The sequence below is a fragment of the Aethalodelphis obliquidens genome, unplaced genomic scaffold (genome assembly GCF_003676395.1).
Source record: "Aethalodelphis obliquidens isolate GAN/ISIS:26980383/991018 unplaced genomic scaffold, ASM367639v1 scaffold37, whole genome shotgun sequence".
Taxonomy (NCBI): Eukaryota; Metazoa; Chordata; class Mammalia; order Artiodactyla; family Delphinidae; genus Aethalodelphis; species Aethalodelphis obliquidens.
This window is the reverse complement of record NW_020837981.1, coordinates 5,971,975-5,996,311: the sequence shown is the minus strand read 5'-3', so window position 1 is coordinate 5,996,311 and position 24,337 is coordinate 5,971,975. Positions and strand designations below refer to the sequence as shown.

The following is a 24,337-nucleotide window of genomic DNA, read 5'->3' as shown; positions in this document are numbered from 1 at the left end:
TCATATCTAGTCATCTGTCAAGAGTTCTGTTGATTAAGTAACATGATATCTCATCTTTCTGAATTAAACTGAAGCCAAGTCCCCCTAAAATCAAGTTACCTTGCTGAATTTACGATTTTTTATTTTTGAAATTTTTATTGAAATATAGTTGAGTTACAATGTTGTTTCAGGTGTACAGCAAAGTGATTCAGTTATACATATATATTCCTTTGTTAGATTCTTTTCCATTATAGGTTATTACAAGATACTGAATTGAATTTATGATTAATCGCTCTATCCAAAACTTTATTTCTTTTCTTTGTCCCATCTGGCCATTAATCTAATGAACTAACTAACTGAACACTGATCAACCAGAGTCAGGTGACTAAAATTGCTGTTGTAGATATCACCCTTAACGTACAAACTCAGGTTGTTTCTCCAGGATAAGATAAGCTAATAGACCCCAGAGCCATGGACCACTTGCCTGAGAATCATAAGCCAGGGACATCCTGATTCCCCAAACTATGATTAAGAAATGTCACAGAAATATCACAGAATGATGATTAATCCCAGCCTTTCTGTTCTTCCCCTTTAAAAAACCCGTCACTCAAAGACCAAGTTGGAGTGGTTCTGAGACTTGTAATAAATCCTGACTTTGCTGCAAACACCTGCAGCCAGAGTTTGGCTTTCTATGCCACAGGCACATGAGCCATTGCTGGTTACAAAACCACGGTTTAATTTTTACTGCCTCCCTGGGTCATCCCAATTGAGGTATGTTCTACCACTTCAATAATCTCTCTTTCAAATTTGTCCTACAAGTGACAGGTAATCTTCCACAAGTACAGTTCTTTTTTTTTTTTTTTAATAAATTTATTTATTTTTGGCTGCATTGGGTCTTCGTTGCTGCATGCGGGCTTTCTCTAGTTGCGGCAAGCGGGGGCTACTCTTCGTTGTGGTGCGCGGATTTCTCATTATGGTGGCTTCTCTTGTTTTGGAGCATGGGCTCTAGGTGAGCAGGCTTCAGTAGTTGTGGCGCTTGGGCTCAGTAGTTGTGGCTCACGGGCTCTAGAGCACAGGCTTAGTAGTTGTGGCGCACGGGCTTTGTTGCTCCGTGGCATGTGGGATCTTCCTAGATCAGGGTTCGAACCTGTATCCCCTGCATTGGCAGGCAGATTGTTAACCACTGCATCACCAGGGAAATCCCCACAAGTACAGTTCTGATCAAGCCTTTACCTTACCAAAACTTTTCAAGAAATTCCCTAATTTTAAGCTATTTTTGTTTAATATTTCTCTTCAGGTGTTAAATCTTCAGTGAGGAAGTTATTGGAAAATAACTCATGTTAGAGTAAAAGTTGTTGAAGACACAAAATGGCTTGGATCAGAGGACTACTGGAAGCTAGGTTTCATATCTTCCACCACTTTTCTCTGAGCCCAGCAAGTTACTTAGTGTCCTGTGCCTCCTCTTACTATGAAAGGGAAGAGTAGTATAGCCCATGACCAAAGGGTCTTACCATTAACCTGTCATGCACACATAAGGAATCCAGAAGAAGGAGTCAGAAGATCTTTACTCAGATGTGAGTAGTTTATGTCAATCTATAAGAAACCCACAGTCAACTGGAGATGTCAGCTGGAGATTCAGAAGGGATTTCTCTCTTGTATTTAACTCACCCGCTCCCCACGTAACAGGAGTAGCTAATTTCTTTATCCTCCAGGTATCCTAGACCTCCATCCCCTGCAGGTTGGCAGAGAAATCTTTCACCCCTTTACATTTTATCTCTCTCTCTCTCCCCTTTGGGTGGATTAATGACCTAAACATTGAAAACAATAAAGAAAATATGAGAGAAGAATTTTACAACCTTAGAGAATGGGGAAAGAGACTTCTTAGCAAGATATTAAAATTATACACTGTAGAGGGAAAGAAAAAAGTTAACTGCTTCTCAATTTAACACTTCATTCCTTATTTAGAGTTTATAATTAAAAAGTTACTTGTTGGGTTTCCCTGGTGGCGCAGTGGTTGAGAGTCCGCCTGCCGATGCAGCGGACACGGGTTCGTGCCCTGGTCCGGGAAGATCCCACATGCCGCGGAGCGGCTGGGCCCGTGAGCCATGGCCGCTGAGCCTGCGCGTCCGGAGCCTGTGCTCCGCAACGGGAGAGGCCACAACAGTGAGAGGCCCGCATACCACACACACAAAAAAGTTACTTGTTTTACTCTCTTATGTGTCACTTACATCTGGTTCCTTGATAACCTCTGAAGTAGTGTTCAGCATTCCCTGCCAGATGCTAGAAAGATCTCGAAGGTTAAAAACGTAATGGAATTTGGCAGGGGTGGGAGCATTTGAATCTTAGTCATCTGCCATAGTCGGAGCGTCAGGGGAACCAATTTCGTCACTGAATCTCTCACTTCTTCTGAGAAGCCCCTTTGGGTACAGTAGTATCCTATCCCCATCACACCTGAAAGGGGAAAAAAGTCATGACGTTTTGAGTGACAGTTCAAATCACCTAAATGAAAATGAAAAACATTCTAATGTAGAGTACAAATATAATTAAACATTTTAATAGTTAACCACATAGTAAAGAAATTTCTATTAAAAAATAAAATAAAACTTCATTCTTTTGAAAGGCACAATAAATAAAGTTGAAAGACCTGGAAGAAGGAATTCTTCAATATATATAATAGACAAATAAGTAAAAGACATGAATTGGAAATTCTTAAGAAGGAAACTTGAATAGCCAAGGAACATGAAAAGGTGTTCAACCTTAATGGCAATTTGGGATGCGCAAAATAAGGCAAAAATAAGATACATTTTTCCCCCATTAGATTGGCCTACTAGGTATGAAGACACACGATGATGAACTATAATAATTAAAAACATTTGGTATTCGACATGCGAATCAAATAAACCAACGGAAAATGATACTCCAGAGACAGATCTGATATATACCCAAGCATTTATTTTATGATAAAGATACTGTGCAGGCAGAAAAATATTCTCTTCTTCCCTTCTAGGATTTTTGGCTGATCTAATAATTAAACTGATTTAAAACAGATTGTCTCCCATATCAGCCCCTGAGGGCTAAAGGATCCTTGCCTTGATTTATCTGTGTTTGTTTCAAAAGCACCTGGTATTTGAGAGAGAAGTTTTGCAGCTGTGCTTAGAGATATGTAGTGGTCAGCCACCCTGAACTGGCTCTGACTTGACCACAGGAACATACCTGCATAGATGAGACCTGGAGGTGTCTGGAAAGTTACCTTTGCTTCATTACCATGCTAAGATCTCTGCCCCAAGCGGGAGATCTGTACTCTGCTAGGCACAATTCATGCATTGTGCGAAGAAGCATGGAAGACTGCGCATGCTCCAGCTGCCCCAGGCTGGCTCTGGAAATCTCTGCCCCTTTCCTAGAGCCTTGATGATATGCCTGCCTCCTACCCCTTAAAATTCCCTCCCTCCCTTCAGAGAGAAGGTGTTTTGAGAACATGAGCTCTCTCTTCTCCATTCCCTGATCAATGAATAAAATTTCTCTTCTGCTATTCAGAAACTGGTTTTGTTTGATTGGCCTTTGTGACTCTGGGCAAAGAAAGAAACCACTGAGGGGTCACTGACCTGTTGGGGATTGGTAACAAGATTAACAGGATAAAAAAGCAAACAAAATTATACAAGTCCCCATACAGATTTGAAAACTCAAAGGGTAGTCAGGTCATTGAAACTCATGTAACATCCTGACATGAGGAAAGGGGCAGGGGTTTGGGGATACAATGGTGAGGAAGGCCATTCACAGGAAGGCAGAGGAGATGTTTGGAAAACCAAGGTTGCCCTGTTACACAAATAAGTTTCCTGGTAAAAGGATATCTCTGGTAATAGCTCTCTTTCTGGTACAGTCCGCCTTGCCAGTGTAAATTTAGGCAGTTGAGGGAGAGGAAAAGAACTTTTCCTGAATCTTTGGAAATTTGATTGCCTTTAGCAGAAAATAATCCTTGTGCCAAGGTGGCATATTTTGGGGTGACAAATTCTGCTCCCCTTCAGCAACATTTCAAATTAAGGAGGAACAAATAAACTGTTGATTGGTTATCTATTTGGGAAAAAATATTTTAAACTCTACCCCCCAATACAAATATACAAATAATGCAGTATCACAAGGTACAGAGATAATAGTACCCCTAGGCAAGCTCTGATGATATGGCTGTAGGGTAGAATGAGCATGTGCTGATATAGGAAACCCTCTCACACTTTCCCAGGATCATGGGGAACAGAGGAGAGCAATATAAACAAATCTATGGAAATGTGAATACAGTATTGTGTATACAGAGAATTAGGAGCAGTTTGTTGTTGCAAGAAGGAACAATGTGAAATTGAACGAAGGAAGGTGAGGCTGGAAGGGCAGGTAGGGTCTGATCATGAATGGCATTAGGTGTCCAACTGAGGCGTTTTGACTTGATCCCTTAGCCAACGTGAGTCAGTGATGATTTTTTTTTAAATCAGTGGAGCAAAAATGTCTGGTGTACATTGGAGGTAAAATTTGAAGCGGGGAAAGCAGAGAAGATGAAAGATTGATGGAACAATACAAAGTGAATAGAGAAAAGTTTGCATCGCTCATTCGAATATTCAATAAACATTTGGTAGGCCCTGGAGATACACCTGTGAACAAGACAAGTGCAGTCCAGGCTTCAGGTTGGGCACAGTGTAGTTCTGATGACAGCAAATCAATAGGCATGTACTATGGGCAGCATAATTTAATGTTTTAGTACAACCATTTTGACCTTATGAGATCATGCATTCAAGGGTTGCAAACAGAAATGTCCTCATGACATTAAATTAAATGAATGAAGGAGGTAGAAGTAACCTAGTAGGGTGTGGTGAAACACTGGGGGAACCAGGGTGTGTTGTGTTTGTCCTCACTTAAAAAATCTTCAGATTCAAATAATGGTGATGATTGATGATGATGATGGTGGTGGTTATAATGATTAGATTGTTTTTTCAGGATTTTGGCCTATAGGACACTGATTTTTTTATGTGCTTGGGAAGTGGTTAGTTTAGAGGTAGCGTAAAGTAAGAAATAAATGTTAGCTATTGTTCTTCTTTTGATTGTTCAGTGAACCATCTATTATTGGTTCTTCTATAGGAGAAGAAGCAGCAAGCAAATGGCTAGAACTCAGTCTGAGAAAATCCAGTTCATTCAAAGGGCAATTTACATAAAATCATCTCAACAAGACCCAGTGTGCTCAGAGCCAATTTGCTGACCATCCGTTTGCCAAATTCACCATTTATGGAATGTGGCTTTAATACTTCAATAGGGCCATTAGATAGCTCTGTCAGGCATGTTTATTTTTGGTCACAAATAAACTTTTCTGTTTATACTAATATTTTGTGAATCTTTTAACATGTCATTTCCTGTTTTGTTGACTTTTAGAATTTTTAAGGGATTTTAAAACCAATTTCTCAGATAGTACATTGTATTTGTTATTACGATTAGATATGGCTCTCACAAATCGAGGTGTGGACTTCCAGGGCTGGTTTGGGGGCTCCCATGGGGCCCTGGCCTGGCCTGTTCTCAGTTGACCCCTCTAGGCTTGTGGCCTTGTGATTAACCTTCCCAGACAGCCTCATGTCTGTGTGAATAATTTTACTCCTTTTTGTGCAATATTGCTGCACATGGCATACAGTTTGACAGAGATCAACTCACATCATGAATAACCAATATTTCAGAATAGGGTAAGGGGTGAGAGAAATTGAAATTGTCTGAAAATTTCCCTTTGATCACATACACTGAGAAAGAAAAAAAGTATTGCCTAGAGGCAAACGCAACATCCTTGTAAAAATAAAAACAGAAAAAAATGAATTTGCTTTTGGTTATTTTCTTCTAAAGTCACCTGGAGCTCTTCATAGCACTTGAAGCAGATGTATAGGCCAGGAGGGCAGAGGGTATCTCAGTGCCTGGAAATGGCCTAGCCTGGTTGGAGCTAAGAGTTTGCAGGACACCACGGAGTCTCAGAGGTGAGGCTGAAACGGAAGTTGTGGCCAGGTCATGAAACTCCTTTTTAGGCATTCTAGAAAGTTCTGCAATTTCCTTGCAAGTGATTATTGGGAGGTAAGTACTTTTAAAAGTTCCACCTGAATGTTGGTTTTCTGAGAGCAGAGACTGCATTTGTGCCGTTCACAGCTGTTACGCAGGACCTGGTATATGTTGGGCTCTTACTGTTATGAGGTGTTTTTTAAAAGTATAAAAGTCTCAGTGGATATCCCTTGAAGCCAAGGTTAATTTAGAGAATCTGAAGTAAGAGAGTTTAAGAATAAAAAAACGATGGCCAATAATGTTTGATGACTTAGTGGGGACGATTAACCATAAGCTTGGGCATCTGAGGCACTGATTGGTTGGCTTTTGCCAGCAACCTCTGAATAATGGAGTGGGAAGGGAGGCAGGATTGACTGGAATTGAGAAAAAAATGTAAAGCGAGGAAGTGAAGGTGTCTGGTAAAAATGGTTTTTGGAAGCAGCTTCATGGAGGAGGCCACCGAGTGTGAATTCAAGCTTCTGAGAGAAAAAATAAAACCCAAAAAACAAAAGTTGATCTGAACTTTGAATTATTGGGGGAAAAAAAGCCAGAGAAATCAGGTTAGGTCCATCTTATTTTGGTTTGCTCTGCTCTCTTGGTCTCCAAACTTCTTCAACACTTCCAGCCCCCAGAATATTCTCTTCAACTACCTCAAAGCACCTGGTACCGCCCAAATGGACTGGTTGGGCTATCAGTGCCTCTGACTCCAAACAGACGGCATAGGACCCAACTATAGTCATAACTCACTAATGTGACCGCCCAGGATTTCATCTGCCCATCAAGTCTGTTCCTCGTGCTTTTTCTTTATTTTGGTTGGTGAGTCATGATCTATTTTGGAATCAAATCAGAAACAGGGGCTCTCCCTCCACCTGCATCTCAGCTATTAACTTGCTTATTTAAAAAAACCTTACTTTTATCTGCTTTATGGTCCTCTAGGAATTTTCTTCTTCTGAGAATCGATGGGTATAAATGCTATATCTCTATATAGGGCCACTATAAGATTTAAGTAAGGTTATGTGTGAAAGATTTATTCTTTGGGCTTGCCACATAAATTTGTAGTGATTTATTTAAATAGAAAGGGGGAACATGTGAATCCTTCTGAAGTCAGATGAATTAATCTGAAACAGCTGTCAAGCATATGTTGTTTTTTTTTTTTTTTTTTTTCCATACCTAGGGTATAAAATAACCTCCCACACATTTGGGAAGAAAACCCCAAAGGCCTGAAGTTTCCTCATCTGTAAAATGGAGGTTTTGGTTATCTCAAAGCGTTGTTTTAAGAATAAGATGAATTAGCAAATAATGTAGTGTCCATAATCCTTATTCATTCTTAGTTTCTGGCCTCTCCGATCTGAGTATTCCTTAGTCAGTGATATAATGATACAAAGCAATATGGATCATCTGTGAGCTTGACAAAGCTTCTGTTCTCACATGGCCTGTAGCCTATAACATAGTCTATAACATAATAGGATGATGGTGACAAGTGTGAGGTCAGAGGTCACACTGCCTTGGTCAGAGGCTCACTTTGGTCTAAACCTCTTTGCCCCCAGTGTTCTCAAGTCTAACTGGGGATAAAATAATACATAGTTTATAAGGGTATTATGGAGATTAAATAAGAAAATTAGATTCAGCTGGTCATCAATGAATGGAAGCTGGGTTTTAAAAAGGTGGGTTAGGCGGGGTTTTGAAAAGGTGGTTCCACTAAAGTGATTGAGAGGCGTGTCTGAGGCGGAGCCATGTCTGGGGCTGCATCTAAGGTCTATTTAAGCTGCGCACCTCAGGGGCGTATTGCTGCTGCTCCAGAGCTCATCACTTTTTCACTCCGAAAGACCCCGGACTAGAGATTCAATATGGACTCCAATGGTGAGTTTCTTTGGTGGGAGGCGGCCTACCTGGTGTACTAGTGTTTTGCAGGGGTCTGAGCTTTCATCTTTAAAAAAACATAGATTTATAGGCTGGGAACAGCTCATGTCACTGATGTAATTGTCTGTGGTTTCTGTACAGTGGAATTTGGCAGTAGGTCTTTCTGAGAGGCTCGGGGATTTAAAGATGAACTCTTTGTTACATTAAAAGGTAACATTAAAAGGGATTTCTTGTCAACTATAGCTCAAAACTGGAAAAAAAGAAAAAGTAGAACCAATCTAAATATTCAACAACATGGAGCTGGTTTAAAAAAGATTTCTGTATTTTAGATATATATATATGGAAGTATTTTTGAGTGAAATGATATGTCTGGGATTCACTTCAGAATAATGGGGGCGGGCGGTTGTTGAGGAGATGAGTGGAATGCGTGGGTGGATGAAGTGAAATTGGCCAGGTGTTGCTATATATCAGAGTTGAGTGATGTGGTCATCAGGTTAATTATTTTCATCAGCTCAGCAAAGTAGAAAAAGATCCAGGCCTCCCTAACTTGGTCTGAAATAATCCCAAAGCAGTCGACAAAGACTAAAGATTGCTTAATGGGAAAAATTACCCTGGAATTTCCAAATTAAAACTTCTTCATGAAGAGCTCCTCTTCACTTTGTGCAAGCAGCGATCCGGATTTGGAGTCTCTCAGTCTGCTGTGAGGGGACTGCCCAGTGAGAACAGCTCACAACCTGTAATAATACTCAGACACTTCAACTTGCTGGAGTGTGAGGATTAGATTAGTTACTGTATGGGGACAAAAATCCAGACAGTGGTCAAGGAATGTCTCAAACACAAATAATGGTAATTTCCTCCCCATTCCCCATAAATGTTTCCTCAATGAAGACTAGGAAATGAGAATAGTGTGGAGTGATAATCTGCACAAACTGGAGGTTAACCCTCCGGTTTGTGCAGAGATGTGGCAGGGAATGTTGTTAATCTCATCTGGGTTGAGCCCAATCCCACAATCAACAGGAAGCATCAGAAGACAATTAGGGAGAGAAGCCCCAGTTTTGTAAAAATCCATCTCTTTGGGACAAACCTTTTCTGTCTTTTCGTGACCATAAGCATGTCATTTCACCCCTTGGAGACAGTGCCGGAAATTATTTGTTCTGAGTGTCATAATTCCTATGTAGGGTGGTAGTTATCATTTACCTCCTTTACCTTGGGACGTAACAGAAGTTGGAAGACAGTAAGTGCCTTGCCCAGGGTCATGAGCGGAAAGAGACCGAGGCTGGAGGTCAAATCTAACCTGCAGACCAGACGGGCAGTGTTCTGCTCTGCACCTCAGCTGAGGAAGAGCCTCAGCTGAGTAAGGAGGCCAGTTCCCCCTCGGCTCAATATAATATCTTTAGTTCACATGTTCTTTCCTTAAGTTTCTTGAAAATCCTGTGCTAATGTTGCCTTAACTTGTATGTTTTTTATAAATCCAATATTCTATATAAATACCCTTTTAAATTATTCTTTTTTCCTGGAAGCACTGAGGAATTTTTATCTTTATAGTCTAATAGATTTTTTAGGATATGTCTTGGTGTTAATCATCCTGAGTTAATTTTCTTCAGTACACTTGATTCATTCAGTAGATTCAGGTCTTCTATTTCTGGAATATTTTCTTGGATTACTTTATTATGATAAAACACATTAACAAAATTTACCGTCAAAACCGTTAAGTGTTCAGTTCAGTGGCATTAAGTATGTTCACAGTGTTGTGTTACCATCATCACCATCCATCTACAGAACTCTTCTTGAAAAACTGAAACACTGCACTCATCAAACAATAACACCCCATTGTCCTCTTCCCTCAGCTCCTGGCAACCAACATTCTACTTTAGGTTTCTATAAATTTGATCACTCTAGATACCCCATGTAAGTTGAATCATACAGTATTTTCTTTTTGTGACCGGCTGATTTCACTTAGCATAATGTCCTCAAGGTTCGTCCGTGTTGTAGCATGTGTCACATTTTTTCTTTTCCAGGCTGAATAATATTTCATTTTATGTATATACCACATTTTGTTTGTCCATTCATCCATTTATGGACACTGGGGTTGCTTGGATCAATTGGCTATTGTGAATAATGCTGCTGTGAACATGGGTGTACAAATTTCTGTTCAAGTACCTGCTTTCACTTCTTTTGTGTATATGCCCCAAAGTGGAATTGCAAGATCATATCGTAATTTTATTTTTAATTTCTGAGAAACTGCCATACTGTTTTTATTAGTGGTTACACCTTTTTAGAGTCCCAATGACGGTGCACACGGGTTCCAATTTATCCATATCCTTGCCAACACTACAGTTCTTTTCTTTTTTTTTTTGATAGTAGCCATCCTGAAGGGTGCAAGGTGGTATCTCATGATGGTTTTGATTTGCATTTTCCTAATAATTAGTAATATTAAACATCTTTTCATGTACTTAATAGCTATTTGTATATATTTTTTTGAGAAATATTTATTCAAGTCATTTGCCCATTTAAAAAATCAGGTTATTTGTTTTAATGTTGTTGAGTTGCAGGAGCTCCATGTATTCTGAATATTAACCCCTTATGAGATATGGAGATATTTTTTCCCATTCCTTAGGTTGCCTTTTCAATCTGTGGATTGTGTCTTTTTTTTTTTTTTTTGGATTGTGTCTTTTGATGCACAGTTTTAAATTTTGATGTAGTCCAACTTATTTTTTCTCTTGTTGCCTGTGCTTTTGGTGTAAGAAATCATTGCCAAATCCGATGACATGAAGATTTTGCCTCGTTTTTCTTCTAGAAATTTTATAGTTTTAGTTCTTACATTTACCTCTTTGATCCATTTTTGAGTTGATTTTGTATGTGATGTTAGTGTCTGACTTCATTCGTTTGCATGTGGATATCCAGTTTTCCCAGCACCATTTACTGAAAAGACTAATCTTTCTCCATTGAATGGTCTCGGCACCCTTGTCAAAAATTATTTGAACATACATGTGAGGGTTTATTTCTGGGCTATCTGTTCTGTTCCATTGGTCTATATGTCTGCTTTTTTTGTTTTAATATTTATTAATTTAATTATTTATTTTTGGCTGTTTTGGGTCTTCGTTTCTGTGCGCAGGCTTTCTCCAGTTGTGGCGAGCGGGGGCCACTCTTCATCGCGGTGCACAGGCCTCTCACTGTCACGGCCTCTCCCGTTGTGGAGCACAGGCTCCAGACGCGCAGGCTCAGTAGTTGTGGCTCACGGGCTTAGTTGCTCCGCGGCATGTGGGATCTTCCCAGACCAGGGCTCGAACCCGTGTCCCCTGCATTGGCAGGCAGATTCTTAACCACTGCGCCACCAGGGAAGCCCTATTTTTTTTACTTTTTTAAATATCATTATTGAAGTATAATTGCTTTACAGTGTTGTGTTTCTGCTGTACAACAGAGTGTATCAGCTATATTTATACATATATCCACATATCCCCTCCCTCTTGAGCCTCCCTCCAACCCTCCCTATCCTACCCTCTAGGTCATCACAAAACATCAAGCTGATTTCCCTGTGCTATGCAGCAGTTTCCCACTAGCCATCCATTTTACATTTGGTAGTGTATATATCTCAGTGCTACTCTCTCACTTCGTCCCAGCTTCCCCTTCCCCCTCTGTGTCCTCAAGTCCTTTCTCTACGTCTTTATTCCTGCCCTGCCACTAGGTTCATCAGTACCATTTTTTTAGATTCCACATATGTGCATTAGCATGTGGTATTTGTTTTTCTCTTTCTGACTTACTTCACTCTGTATGACAGACTCTAGGTCTATCTACCTCATTACAAATAACTCAATTTCATTCCTTTTTATGGCTGAGTAATATTCCATTGTATGTATGTGCCACATCTTCTTTATCCATTCGTCTTTTTAGATTCTCTGATTTCTTGTTTCATTCCATTGTGATTGGAAAATATACTTTGTATAATTTCAGGGTTCTTGAATTTGTTAAACCTTGTTTTGTGGCCTAACATGTGATGTGTTCGTGTGTAGCTGAGAAGAATGTGTACTCTATTAGGTGGCATGTTTTATATATGACTGTTATGTTCAATTAGTCTGTAGTGTTGTTCAAGTCCAGTATTTCCTTATTGATCTTCTGGGTTTTTTTAATCCATTATTGAAAGTGGGGCATTGAAGTCTTCTACTATTATGTTGTTGCCTATTTCTCCCTTCAAGTCTGTCAATATTTGCTTCATATATTTGGGAACTCTGAAGTTTGGTGCATAAATATTTTAAATTATTATATCTCCTTGGTGAATTGACCCTTTTATCATTATATAATGTCCTTCTTTGTCTCTAACAACAGGTTTTGACTTAAAGTATATTTTATTTGATTAGTATAGCTACCCTTGTTCTCTTTTGGTTACCATTTACATGGAATATCTTTTTCCATCTTTTCACTTTGAGCCAATGTGTGTCCTTAGATCTAAAATATGTCTCTCGTAGACAGCATATAGTTGAATCCTGTTTTTTGTTATTGTTTTTATCATTCATATATAAACTCACTACAGAACTTTCCTACGGTTTTCAAATGCCCTTTATTTGATTGCTGTGAAGGGTATGCTACATTTTGAATTTGATTGTGTATAATAAAAGTACTTCCAAAATGGTTCTAACAGTTGATACTAACCCTGACGCTAGTGTCCTGTTTCCTTTCATCTTTGTCATTCTTCCCCCATATCACCCACACACATTTAAATTGTTAATTATCAGATGCATGTGAGCTGGTTTACTTCAATTACAATTGAGGCTGAGCATCTTTTCATCAGTCTTTTCCCTTTATAATGTGTGACTTTTTGTTAGACTAAAGAAATCTTTTCCTACCTTGAAGATCATAAATCTCATTTTATTTATTTATTTTTTTGCACTACGTGGGCCTCTCACTGTTGTGGCCTCTCCCACTGCGGAGCACAGGCTCTGGACACACAGGCTCAGTGGCCATGGCTCACAGGCCTAGCCGCTCTGCAGCATGTGGGATCTTCCCAGACCGGGGCATGAACCCATGTCTCCTGCATCGGCAGGCGGACTCTCAACCACTGCGCCACCAGGGAAGCCCATAAATCTCATTTTTTTCATCATAATTTTAAAGATAGGCCTTTAACCCGTTGTTAGTTTTATTATGAATAGGTATGAGGTAGGGCTGTACTTTAAAAATATCTTTTACGAACGGTTAACCATCTTTTTCTAGATATTACCGGTATTCCCCAATGCTTTTCTCTTTCCACTTATACATTTTTCATGATCTCCAATTAAAGTGGTCATTGTGAAATAAAAGGAACAAAATGAAGAGAAGAAGAATAAGAACATACATTTACTAATGATGAATTGTGCATCCCAATCAGACATTTGAAGACAATCCTTACCCTAGTTTTACCATTTGAAAATAACTGGCAGAACTACAGTGCAAAGTGTATGAAATTGATATAAGTGAAATAGTGAAAGCTATGCATTCATATGTGCTTTTGTTGATATGCAGCTATTTTTAAAATTTTTTATACAATTTAAAAGTTACTTTCCATTTACAGTTATTGCAAAATATTGGCTATCTTCCCTGTGTTGTACAGTACATCCTTGAGCCTATTTTATGCTGAATAGCTTGCACCTCCCACTCCTCTACTCCTGTATTGCTCCTCCTCCCCACACTGATAACCACAAGTTCTCTATATCTACGAGTCTGATTCTTTTTTATATACATTAGTTTGCTGTATTTTTTAGATTCCACATATGATTAATATCATAGAGTATTTGTCTTTCTCTGACTTCTTTCACTTAGGATAATGCCCTCCAAGTCCATCTATGTTGCTGCAAGTGGCAAAATTTTATTCTTAGCTGAGTAGTATTCCATTGTGTGTGTGTGTGTGTGTGTGTATGTATACACGCACCACATTTTTATCCATCCATCTGTTGATGGACACTTAGGTTGCTTCCATATCTTGGCAGTCATACATAATGCTCCTAGGAACATCGGGAGGCATGTATCTTTTCGAATTAATGTTTTTGGGTTTTTAGATATATACCCAGGAGTGGAATTGCTAGATCATATGGTAGATCTAGTTTTAGTTTTTTGAGAAACCCCCATGTTGTTTTCCACACTGACTGCACCAATTTACATTCCTACCAGCAGTGTACAAGTGTTCCCTTTTCTCCACATCCTCACCAACATTTGTTATTTGTGTTCTTTTTGATGATAGCCATTCTGATAGGTGTGAGGTGATATCTCATTGTGTCTTTGATTAGCATTTCCCTGATGATTAGTGATGTTGAGCATCTTTTCATATGTCTTTTGACCATCTGCATTTCTTTGGAAAAATGTCTTCTGTTCTGCCCATTTTTTAATTGAGTTGTTTGTTTTTTTTTTTTTTTGATGTTGAGTTGTATGAGCTGTTCGTAAAAGTGGTATATTAATCCCTTATCAGTCATAGCATTTGCAGATATATTCTCCCATTCAGTAAGTTATCTTTTCAATCTGTTTTGTTGATGGTTTCCTTTGTTGTGCAAAAGCTTTTAAGTTTAATTAGGTCTTATTTGTTTATTTTTGCTTTTATTTCCTTTACTTTAGGAGACAGATCCAAAAAAATATTGCTGCAATTTATGTCAAAGAGTGTTCTGTCTATGTTTTCCTCTGGGAGTATCTGGTCCTACATTTAGGCTTTAATCCATTTTGAGTTTATTTTTGTATGTGGTGTTAGAGAATGTTCTAATTTCGTTCTTTTACATGTAGCTGTTTAGTTTTCCCAGCACTGCTTATTGAAGAGGCTGATTTTTCTCCATTGTATGTTTTTGCCTCCTTTGTTATAGATTAATTGACCATAAGTGCATGAGTTTATTTCTGGACTCTCTGTCCTGTTCCATTGATCTATGTATCTGTTTTGGTACCAATGCCACACTGTTCAGATTACTTGTAGTATAGTCTGAAGTCAGGGAGCCTGATTCCTCTAGCTGTTTTTCTTTCTCAAGATCATTGTGACTATTTGGTGTCTTTTGTGTTCCCATACATATTTAAAAATTATTCTAGGGACTTCCCCAGTGGTCCAGTGGTTAAGACTCCACGCTTCCAGTGCAGGGGGTTGCAGGTTCAATCCCTGGTTGGGGAACTAAGATCCCATGTGCTGCACAACATGGCCAAAAAATAAAAATAAATAAAAGAAGAATAATAAAATAATTTAGAAAAAAGAAATAGTTTTAAAAAATTATTCTGGTTTTGTGAAAAAAGCCATTGGTATTTTGATAGGAATTGTATTGAATCTGTAGATTGCCATGGGTAGTATGTTCATTTCAATAAAATTGATTCTTTCTATCGTAGAATACAGTATATCTTTCCATCTGTTTGTGTGGTCTTCAGTTTCTTTCATCAGCGTCTTAATAGTTTTAGGAGTACAAGTTTTTGCCTCCTTAGGTAGTTTTATTCCTAGGTATTATTTTTTGATATGGTGGTAAATGGGATTGTTTCCTTAATTTCTCTTTCTGATATTTCATTGTCAGTGTATAGATATGCAGCAGATTTCTGTATACTAATTTTGGATCCTGCAACTTTATGGAATTCATTGATGAGTTCTAGTAGTTTGCTGGTAGCATCTTTAGGATTTTCTATGTGTAGTATTATGTCATCTGCAAACTTCTTCCTTTCCCATTTGGATTCCTTTTATTTCCTTTACTTCTCTGATAACTGTGGCTAGGAATTCCAAAACTGTATTGAGTAAAAGTGGTGAGAGTGGGTTCCTTGTCTTGTTCCTGATCTTAGAGGAAATGCTTTCAGCTTTTCACCGTTGAGTATGATGTTAGCTGTGTGTTTGTCACATATGATCTTTATTATGTTGAGGTATGTTCCCTCTATTCCTGCTTTCTGGAGAGTTTTTATCATAAATCGATGTTCAATTTTATCAAAAGCGTTTTCTGCATCTATTGAGATGATCATATGGTTTTTATTCTTCAATATGATATACCATATTAACAAATTGATTGATTTGTGGATATTGAAAAATCCTTGCATCCCTGGGATAAATCCCACTTGATCATGGTGTATGATCCTTTTAAAGTATTGTTGGATTTGGTTTGCTAGTATTTTGTTGAGGCTTTTTGCATCTATGTTCATCAATGATATTGGCCTGTAATTTTCTATTTTTGTGATATCTTTGTCTGGTTTTGGTATCAGGGCGGGTGAAGGTGGCCTCATAGAATAAGTTCAGAAGTGTTCCTTCCTCTGTAACCTTTTGGAATAGTTTCAGAGGATAGATGTTAACTCTTCTCTAAATGTTTGGTAGAATTCACCTGTGAAGTCATCTGGTCCTGGACTTTTGTTTGTTAGGAGTTTTAAAACTACTGATTCAATTTCATTACTAGTAATTGGTCTGTTCATATTTTCTATTTCTTCCTGGTTCAGTCTTGAGAGATTGTACCTTTCTAAGAATTTGTCTTGTGAATTTGTACCTTTCTAAGAATTTGTCTATTCTAGGTTGTCCGTTTTATTGGTATAGTTATTTGTAGTAGTCTCTTACAATCCTTTGTATTTCTCTGGTGTCAGTCATAACTTCTTTTTCATTTCTAATTTTATTGATTTGGGTTCTCTCCCTTTTTCTTTTTAATTTATTTATTTATTATTTATTTTTGGTTGCATTGGGTTTTTGTCACTGTGCATGGGCCTTCTCCAGTTGCAGCGAGTGGGGACCCTCCCCGTTGCGGTGCACAAGCCTCTCACTGTGATGGCCTTTCTTGTTGCGGAGCACAGGCTCTAGGTGCGTGGACTTCAGTAGTTGTGGCACATGGCCTCAGTAGTTGTGGCTTGCGGGCTCAGTAGTTGTGGCTTGTGGGCTCTAGAGCGCAGGCTCAGTAGTTGTGGTGCACGGGCCTAGCTGCTCTGCACCATGTGGGATCCTCCCGGACCAGGGCTCGAACCTGTGTCCCCTGCACTGGCAGGCAGATTCCCAGCCACTGCACCACCAGGGAAGCCGCCTCCCATTTTTTCTTGATGCATCTGGATATGTCTTTTTTATAGACAGTATGGAAAATGTAAAGAATTATAGAAGTTTAATAACATTTTATCATGTAGAACAAAGTGTTGATATCTGGTCACTTTCCTTGTTCATCTCAATGTGGGTAGAATATGTTATGTATGAGTTTTATGGGAGAATAGACTATTATGAGGCAAGTCTGGAAGCAGAAATCAGTTAAGAATCTATTGTATCTATCTGGGATAGGGACAATCATGGTTTGGACGAGGGTGCTGGCTGTAGAAGTATAGAGAATGGGAAGATTTTCATTATTTTGAAGGTGGAGATGATAGTTTGCTGGGAGATCTCTGCGTTCTCTCACTGCATATCCAACAAAGAAGGCTCCAAAATTTTGGCTTAAGCAAACCAAAGATTGGAGTCGCTTTTAGGATAGGGTAGCCTGGGAATGGAGTCATTTTTTACCAGAGGCATTAGGAGTTTCACTTTGAACATACTAAGCTTAGTATGCCAATTAGACCTCCCAGAGGAGATAGAAAGTGAACAGTTGGATACACAAGTCTGAAGTGCTAGAGAAGGGACTAGGTTTGATAGTGTCCCAGCATTTGGCACAATACCTCACAGCTTTAGTATGTATGTGCTTCATGACTCTTTGTTTGGAGAACTCTGATACAATTGTTTTTGGAAATGATTGGCAATAGCTGCATGAAATTTCATTAGAGTTGTACTTTTTTATTATATACATAATTAAGAATTTCCATATTTCTTCTATAATGGTTTGTAGATCATTGAATTGGTTGCTTGACAATAGGAATAAATTATCTTAGTGGAAATAAGAAAGGGCATGAAAGAGTAGCTTTGGAGGATACAAGTATAGGCAAATACTATGTATGTAATGATGTAATCATATTATAAAAGTTTCATGAACTGGTAACATTACAAGGAAAATAAGCTTTGATATTATGTTTTTCATTTTCATTTGTCTCAAGGTATTTTCTACAATTTATACCAATAAGTAGAAAATCTGAATAAGGTAATGTACTTAAACACTGTTAATACTATACATTTTCAGATTTATGATCATTTGGGTTTTGCAAGGTCAAACTGCTTTTTTAATCATTTCTTAATCCTCCATACTTATTAGAGAGAGAGAGACTTATAACAGGAAGTTCACAGATACAGCTGTCCAAATACGTTCAATTGAATTGAGTTCCATGTGTTTAGAGAAAGTGCCCACGATGTGTTCAGGAAGCAAGCACACAAGCACAACTGCGGGGAGGATCATGGGAGTCTGTTAGATCAGAGAAAGTGAGCACGTGTTTTTCAGTTGGGTCCTCATGAGATCAACCTTCTAATTGGCTCTGTAACACTTGATAAATTGACTCTTGCAACTCAACTTTTTGTAAAATTATCTGTGTTGTGGAGTTGTGAAGAGAAAATGAGAGCGTGTTTGGAGGTGTCTAGTTCACTGTTCCCAGAGTTTTGCCTTAAACAGTCATCATGAGTGTATCAGACGTCTTTCTAGCTTCAGTGCTACTCATGGCCTAAAGCAGTTCTGAACTTGGAGATGGTGGGAGGGGGTGCAGTTCCAGGAGTGAGCAAGTTACAAAAGGCCCCCTGACACTATGGCCTGTGCTGCATGACTCTTAACCGCCTTATAGCAACCATGGCTTATTGGGATGGATTGTCCAAAAGAGAATTTTATCATTTCCACCTCCTACAAAGTCCTAGTGATTATGGTTGGCCTGTATAATCATCCTCATTTTAGGGAGGATTAAAAAAGAGACTAGAGATGTTAAATGAAATACTTAGGGTCACATATAAAACAAACAGTCAAATTATGACTCAGTCCCTTGCTTGTTTATATGTAGCCTTTGAAAACAATGGATTTAAGAACATAATTTAGAATATATTCAGTCATGACTTCATTCTGGTGAAGCAGCCCGAGTAAAATTAAAAAATTGTGGGGAAATTTTGCTGGGTTTAGAGAACAGCTGGGAGTCAGTTTTGTCTAAATGCAGAGGGTTGCAAACAGATTGAAGGGAGATTTTGAAAGGCCTAGGTTTGCAAGTACAGAAGGACCACTACATATGGTGGAGGGGGTGGGATTTTGGAACTGTGTACAACATGACTTCCATAATCACATGTGCAGCCGCAGGCAAGATGGCCGTTATTTTTTGTCTTACTCAAGGTCAGGAGGATAGTCAGTGATAGTGCTGAGCCTAGGCTTAACTACAGAATCCTCTCCTACATTATGGAAATACATTGTGGAATATAACCAGATAAGTAACCTTGATAAAACACTATCCTCTTCAGAACTGGTTCCAGAACAAAAATGCCCAACTACCACCTAGAGAGAGACACAGAACGTCTGCTGCTAGGAAAGCATGTGAGTTCCTTGTCCAAGGTCATTCACTTCTAAGCCTCCAGGTAGAATCTCCCAACTACATCACTGAACAGACCTTCTCTTCCACCCAGGAGGCTCTGCTGGGTAGAGCTGACTATCCTTCTCTGGAGACACAGGGAGTTCCCAGTCAACAGGATGGCTCATGTGACACTCTGGTCCCAGGTATTAAAAAGGAACCAAGCTATGCTTTGGAGTACCAAGGTGACGTGGGAAGTAAACTTGGTCCTGCCTATCCATTTGCCAGCTACAAATCGGCACTCCTTCTTCATCCTCCTACATCTTCTGTGCAGTGTTTTGAGAGGGACAGGCCTGAGAGAGGGGAAAGCCAGCATATAAGGCCCTTCATTCTGCACCATGTTTGTACTGTGCAGGGAGAGGCAGCAGCAACAGAAGCAGAAGGTCCATTGTCATTACTCACTATTTCAAGGACAGCAGCAAAATGATTTGCTTATGTTCTCTTCAGCTGCCTCAACAGCCTCAGAATCACCAAGGGAAACAGTAGTCCCAGGACAGCGTCTAATGCACCTGAATCATGGGGGTTTAGGGCAGCAGGTGCCCGCGCTTCAGTCATAACAGCTTGGGGGGTGGGTGTTCCCAAACTAACAGAGAGCCTCTCTGTTCTCAGCTTCAGCATGTACCTCGGCAAATAATGGTCAGGTCTCTGCCAATGCCTCTTGGGCAAGATATACAGCAAGGAGCTGCAGAGCAACCCAGTTCCCAAATGCAGCAGCTTTGGAATGAAGGGTCTACAAAGGTCAACTGCTGGGACCAAGAATGTGGCTCTAGGAAATGATTCTAAGCTCCTGAAATAATAGCCATAGGTCATCCCATAGTCATCCACACAGCAGCTGAAGGCAAAGCCCTCTCCAGGGCCCGCCAATACTGCCTTTGGGAAAACTCCAAGAGCTGCTGATCCTTTCTGGTAGGGTAGCCGTGCCCAGCAGTGTTATAGCCCCTAACCAACAGCTTATAGCGATGTGTAGAAAGCTGGGCTGGAGTATGGAACACAAAACCAACAAACACAATAGCAGCAAGACAACCATCCAACAGAAGTTGCTGAATCCAAAGCAATTACAAGCAACATGAAGGGCACAACTGCAGTAGCCTTTGGATGAGAAGGCCTACAAGGCTGCCGTTGCAAAGCTCTCTACTCCGTGGAGCCAGGGCAGCAGCTGTATGTCTTCCTGCAGCCAGTTTCACCGAAGCCCTGACTGTGAAGGACCAACAACTCCAGTTGGTCTCCATACATCTGGAAGCAGCCCCTTCACTGAGGCCTCTTGAACTTTCTCCAGTTAAGGTAGGAACTTCCAATGGAGCTGCAGGCCAGGCTGTTGCACTCTAAAGAGCCCCAGGAGGATGTTGGATCAGCTGTGCAGCCCACAGCATCCCTTTAGCTGAGAGCTGGTGCGTGGGACTCAAGTGTTGTGACCAAGTCACCTGTGGATGTGGAGCAACAAGATGTCACAAGATCTGAGAGTACCCAGTGGAGCATCTGAATGCCACATTGGTAACCTGAGTTTTTGAGGAAAAGCCTGGCGTCTGTGAACCTCTATCTTTAAAATGGTTTTCATAATTTTGAGCTTTAAGATACAGAACCGGGCTTCCCTGGTGGCGCAGTGGTTGAGAGTCCGCCTGCCGATGCAGGGGACACGGGTTCTGTGCCCCAGTCCGGGAAGATCCCACATGCCGCGGAGCGGTGGGGCCCGTGAGCCATGGCCGCTGAGCTTGTGCGTCCGGAGCCTGTGCTCCGCAACGGGAGGGGCCGCCGCAACAGTGAGAGGCCCGCACACAGCAAAAAAAAAAAAAAAAAAAAAAAACAAAGTTGCAGAACCATGTTCAGTGAAACATCAAGTTGCCTAAATAGTTTTATAGTGTGATAATTATGAAAATAAGGGATAAAATAGTAAATAATACTGATTATTCTTAGATACAAATACATGTATACATACACAGCAAAAATTTTAAAAACGTAGACTGAGTTTATATTCACTAGACAGTTGCATTTGGGCAAGTAGGAAAAGCAAAGGTATAAAATATACCTTTTAAGTATGAAACAGCTTATATAAATGTGAATAAATCTAGCATCTGATTTAATGATGGCATTTTAATTTTATTTTTTATGTTGGTCTAATTAGTATATTTTCTTTAAAAAATTTTGTAGAAGTATAGTTGATTTACAGTGCTGTGTTAATTTTTGCAGTACAGCAAAGTGGCTCAGTTATAGATCTCTGTATATTCTTTTTCATATTCTTTTCCATTATAGTTTATCACAGGCTATTGCATATAGTTCAGTATCCCTATTGAATATAGGACCTTGTTGTTTATCCATCTGATGTATACTACTTTGCATCTGGCTAATCCCAAACTCACAATCCTCCCCCTCAACCCACCTTGGCAACCACAAGTCTGTCTCTATGTCTGTGAGTCTGTTTCTGTTTCATAGATATGTTCATTTGTGTCATATTTTAGATTCTACATGTAAGTGATATCATATGGTATTTGTCTTTCTGACTTACTTTGCTTAGTATGATAATCTCTAGGTCCATCTATGTTGCTGCAAATGGCATTATTTCATTCTTTTTTATGGCTGAGTGATATTCCATTGTGTATGTGTATATATATATATATATATATATATATATATATACACCACATCTTCCTTATCCATTCGTCTGTCAGTGGACATTTAAGTTGTTTCCATGTCTTGGCTATTGTAAATAGTGCTGCTGTGAACATAGGGGTGCATATACCTTTTCGAATTATAGTTTTGTCTGGGTATATGCCCAGGAGTGGGATTGCTGGATCATATGGCGACTCTGTTTTTAGTTTTTTGAGGAACCTCCATACTGTTTTCCATAATGGCTGCACCAATTTACATTCCCACTAGCAATGCACAGGGGTTTCCTTTTCTCCACATCCTTGCCAGTGCTTGTCATTTCTTGTCTTTTTGACAATAGCCATTCTGACAGGTGTGAGGTGATACCTCATTCATTGTGGTTTTGTTTGTTTGTTTTGTTTTGTTTTTTTGCGGTATGTGGGCCTGTCACTGTTGTGGCCTCTCCTGTTGCGGAGCACAGACTCCGGACACGCAGGCTCAGCGGCCCTGGCTCACGGGCCCAGCAGCTCTGCGACATGTGGGATCTTCCCGGACCGGGGCACGAACCCGTGTCCCCTGCGTTGGCAGGCAGACTCTCAACCACTGCGCCACCAGGGAAGCCCTCCTTGTGGTTTTGATTTGCATTTCCCTGATGATTCATGATGTTGAACATCTTTTCATGTGCCTATTGGCCATCTGTATGTTTTCTTTGGAAAAATGACTATTCAGGTCTTCTGCCCATCTTAAAATAAGGTTGTGTTTTTCTGATATTAAGTTGTATGTGTTCTTTATATATTTTGGACATTAACCCCTTATCAAACATATTGTTTGCAAATATCTTCTTCCATTCAGTAGGTTACCTTTTTGTTGGTTTACTTGGCTGTGCAAAAGCTTTTAAGTATGCTTTCCTCTAGGAGTTTTATGTTTCATATCTTACATTTAGATCTTTAATCCATTTTGAGTTTACTTTTGTATATGATGTGAAAAAATATTCTATTTTCATATATTTACATGTAGCTGTCCAGTTTTCCCAGCATCACTTATTGAAGAGACTGTCTTTTCCCCATTGTATATTCTTGCCTCCTTTGTGGTAGATTAATTGACAATAGGTGCCTGGGTTTATTTCTGGGCTTTGTATTTTTTTTAAAGGATCGTTGATTTACAATATTGTGTTAGTTTCAGGTGTACAGCAAAGTGATTCAGCTATACATGTATTTTTTCCAGATTCTTTTCCATGATAGGTTATTGTAAGACATTGAATATAGTTCCCTGTGCTATACAGTAAATCCTTGTTGGTTATCTATTTAATGTGTAGTAGTTTGTATCTGTTAATCCCATACTCCTAATTTATCCATCCCCTGCCTCCCTCCTTTCCCCTTTGGTAACCATAAGTTTGTTTTCTATGTCTGTGAGTCTGTTTCTGTTTTGCATATAGATTCATTTGTATTATTTTTTAGATTCCATGCATAAGTGATATATAATATTTGTCTTTCTCTGTCTGATTTTCTTCACTTAGTATGATATTCTCTGGGTCCATCCATGTTGCTGCAAATGGTAATACTTCATTCTTTTTATGGCTAAGTAATATCCCATTATATATATGTGTGTGTATATATGTATGTATATATGTGTATGTGTATACCACATCTTCTTAAACCAATCATCTGTTGATGGGCACTTGGGTGGTTTTCCATGTCTTGGCTATTGTAAATACTGTTGCTATGAACTTTGGGGTGCATGTATCTTTTTGAATTAGTTTTCATCTTTTCTGGGTATATGCCCAGGAGTGGGATTTCTGGATCAGATGGTAGCTCTATTTTTAGTTTTTAAAGGAACCTCCATACTGTTCTCCATAGTGGTTACACCAATTTACATTCCCACCAACAGTGTAGGAGGGTTCCCTTTTTTCCACACCCTCTCAAGCATTTATTATTTGTAGACTTTTTGATGATAACCATTCTGACAGGTGTGAGGTGATACTTCATTGTAACTTTGATTTGCATTTCTCTAATAATTACTGATGTTGTGCATCTTTTCATGTGCCTGTTGGACATCTGTATGTCTTCTCTGGAGAGATGTCTATGTAGGTCTTCTGCCCCCTTTTTTTAAAACATACAGTTCCCTGTGCTATACAGCAGGTCCTTGTTGTTTATCTGTTTTACATATAGTAGTATGTATCTGTTAGTCCCAAACTCCTAATTTATCCCTCCTCCCCCTTTCCCCTTTGGTAACCATAAATTTGTTTTCTATGTCTGTGAGTCTGTATCTGTTTTTTAAATAAGTTCACTTGTATCATTTTTTTAGATTCCACATATAAGTGATATCATGTGATATTTGCCTTTCTCTGTCTGACTTCACTTAGAATGATAATCTCTAGGTCCATTCATGTGGCTGCAAACAGTATTATTTCATTCTTTATGGCTGAGTAGTATTCCACTACACACACACACACACACACACACACACACACACACACACACACACA

At 39.3% G+C, this 24,337-nt stretch overlaps 1 protein-coding gene across 1 annotated transcript; it reads left to right on the top strand.

Annotated features, from left to right (window-relative positions):
• The first annotated feature begins 18,792 nt into the window (after positions 1–18,792).
• Positions 18,793–20,940, top strand: LOC113632468 (uncharacterized). Its single transcript, XM_027129614.1, has 3 exons — positions 18,793–19,238; positions 19,328–19,690; positions 19,801–20,940. The coding sequence occupies exons 1-3, from the start codon at positions 19,185–19,187 to the stop codon at positions 20,047–20,049; spliced, it is 666 nt and encodes a 221-aa protein (XP_026985415.1). The 5' UTR covers positions 18,793–19,184; the 3' UTR covers positions 20,050–20,940.
• Positions 20,941–24,337: the final 3,397 nt, after the last annotated feature.